This window comes from Bison bison, unplaced genomic scaffold (genome assembly GCF_000754665.1).
Source record: "Bison bison bison isolate TAMUID 2011002044 unplaced genomic scaffold, Bison_UMD1.0 scf7180017847416, whole genome shotgun sequence".
Lineage (NCBI taxonomy): Eukaryota > Metazoa > Chordata > Mammalia > Artiodactyla > Bovidae > Bison > Bison bison.
The window spans coordinates 27,692-29,553 of NW_011477989.1; the positions used below are offsets into that span (position 1 = coordinate 27,692).

General features: G+C 62.6%; 1 protein-coding gene across 4 annotated transcripts in view; it reads left to right on the forward strand.

The window, feature by feature from the left end:
- The window catches only part of PUF60 (poly-U binding splicing factor 60KDa), a 13,222-nt gene extending 11,951 nt beyond the window's left edge, over positions 1 to 1,271 (forward strand). For all 4 annotated transcript variants that reach the window (XM_010843168.1, XM_010843155.1, XM_010843147.1 and 1 more), the window contains 4 exons: positions 8 to 62; positions 196 to 331; positions 520 to 755; positions 834 to 1,271. In XM_010843168.1, coding sequence (XP_010841470.1) covers positions 8 to 62; positions 196 to 331; positions 520 to 755; positions 834 to 1,133 — 727 coding nt within the window. In that variant the 3' untranslated portion in view covers positions 1,134 to 1,271. The remainder of the gene's footprint in view (positions 1 to 7; positions 63 to 195; positions 332 to 519; positions 756 to 833) is intronic.
- Positions 1,272 to 1,862: the final 591 nt, after the last annotated feature.

A 1,862-nucleotide genomic window follows, 5' to 3' on the forward strand; every position in this document is an offset into this window, starting at 1 on the left:
GGGCCCCCCCGCCGGCTGCTGCCGTGGCCGCAGCTGCAGCCACAGCCAAGATTACAGCTCAGGTAAGGATTGGTGCCATTGTGTGGTTCAGTAGTGGGCACTGGGACCACTGGTCCTGTGGGGACTGGCCCTTTGATGGTCTTGAGTGGAGGCACCCAGATCCAGAACTAAGCATGGTGGCCTTCTTGGTTGCAGGAAGCAGTGGCTGGAGCAGCAGTACTGGGTACCCTAGCCACTCCTGGACTGGTGTCCCCTGCACTGACTCTGGCCCAGCCCCTGGGGGCTCTACCCCAGGCCGTCATGGCTGCCCAGGCCCCAGGAGTCATCACAGGTGAGCCTGGGTGGGTCAAGGTTTCCCTTCTTCCACTGCTGCTCTTCTGGGCCTGATGCCTTCAGCTGTCCTTAACGAGCTTCTTCGCCCCCTGGGCCCCCTGCGCCCCAGGGCAGTTCAGCCATGCTCCTTCCTGGGAATGGAGGGAGGTGGGGGGAGTGACTGCTGACTCTGTGGGTTTGCTGCAGGTGTGACACCGGCTCGGCCTCCCATTCCGGTCACCATCCCCTCTGTTGGTGTGGTGAATCCCATCCTGGCCAGCCCTCCGACACTTGGTCTCCTGGAGCCTAAGAAGGAGAAGGAGGAGGAGGAGCTGTTTCCCGAGTCGGAGCGGCCGGAGATGCTGAGTGAGCAGGAGCACATGAGCATCTCAGGAAGCAGCGCCCGCCACATGGTGATGCAGAAGCTCCTCCGCAAGCAGGAGGTGGGCCACCGGGGCCGGTGGGGCAGGGCGGGGCGGGGCAGTCCAGCCAGCCACAGCTCTCAGCTGTCCCCCCCACAGTCCACAGTGATGGTTCTGCGTAACATGGTGGACCCCAAGGACATCGACGATGACCTGGAAGGGGAGGTGACTGAGGAGTGTGGCAAGTTTGGTGCTGTCAACCGTGTCATCATCTACCAAGAGAAGCAGGGCGAGGAAGAGGACGCAGAGATCATTGTCAAGATTTTTGTGGAGTTTTCCGTAGCCTCTGAGACTCACAAGGCCATCCAGGCCCTCAATGGGCGCTGGTTTGCTGGCCGCAAGGTGGTGGCTGAAGTGTATGACCAGGAGCGTTTTGATAACAGTGACCTCTCTGCATGACCTCGGCCCCGTTCCCCGGACTCGCACTTTCTCCTTGTTTGCTCTGGGTTTTATAGAGTGATTCAATGGTATCTCGGCCCGGCCGCCCAGCCTGTGGATAAAGGTGCAGGTGCTGCTGGCCCTGACTGTCCCTGTCTGACAGTAGTCTTGTGCTTATTGGCTCCCGGGGCGGGGGTGCGGGTGCGGGGCAGGGCGAGCGCAGAGGCAGCGAGCCTTGTGGGTCAGAGACCTGAATACCGCAAGGAAGGCATTTGCGGGGTCAGCAGGAGTTGCTTGGTTCTTTGGTGCCCGCACGGGGTGGCGGTGAACCTTGGGGGTGGCCTTCCTGCTGTGCGGGGCTCTACTGTCACATGCTCAGGTAGTGTTGCAAGAAGGCTGACCCAGAGTCTCCGAAGTCCTAGGACACACGCAGTCCACCGGGCAAATAAATACAAGCACAGCCTGGGCCTGTCGCCCTGCCCTCAGGGAGCCACGTCGCCGTGGGAGGGGCGGCAGGCGGGATCTCTGGGTCGTGAGGCTAAGGCGGGGACGGGTCGGGGGTAGGGAGGTGCAGGGCGGTGCTGGAGAGAAGGCAGGAAACCTCGAGCCTCTGGTTAGGGCGCTGGCGGTAGGGAGGGCAGGCTTTGAGCGGACTTCAGCTCCCGTCATTCCTTGCGCCAGGGGGCGACTCGAGCTTCCCGACAGGCTGTGCGCGGGGCCGCTACGGGTCCTCGGAGGCACCGGCGCCGC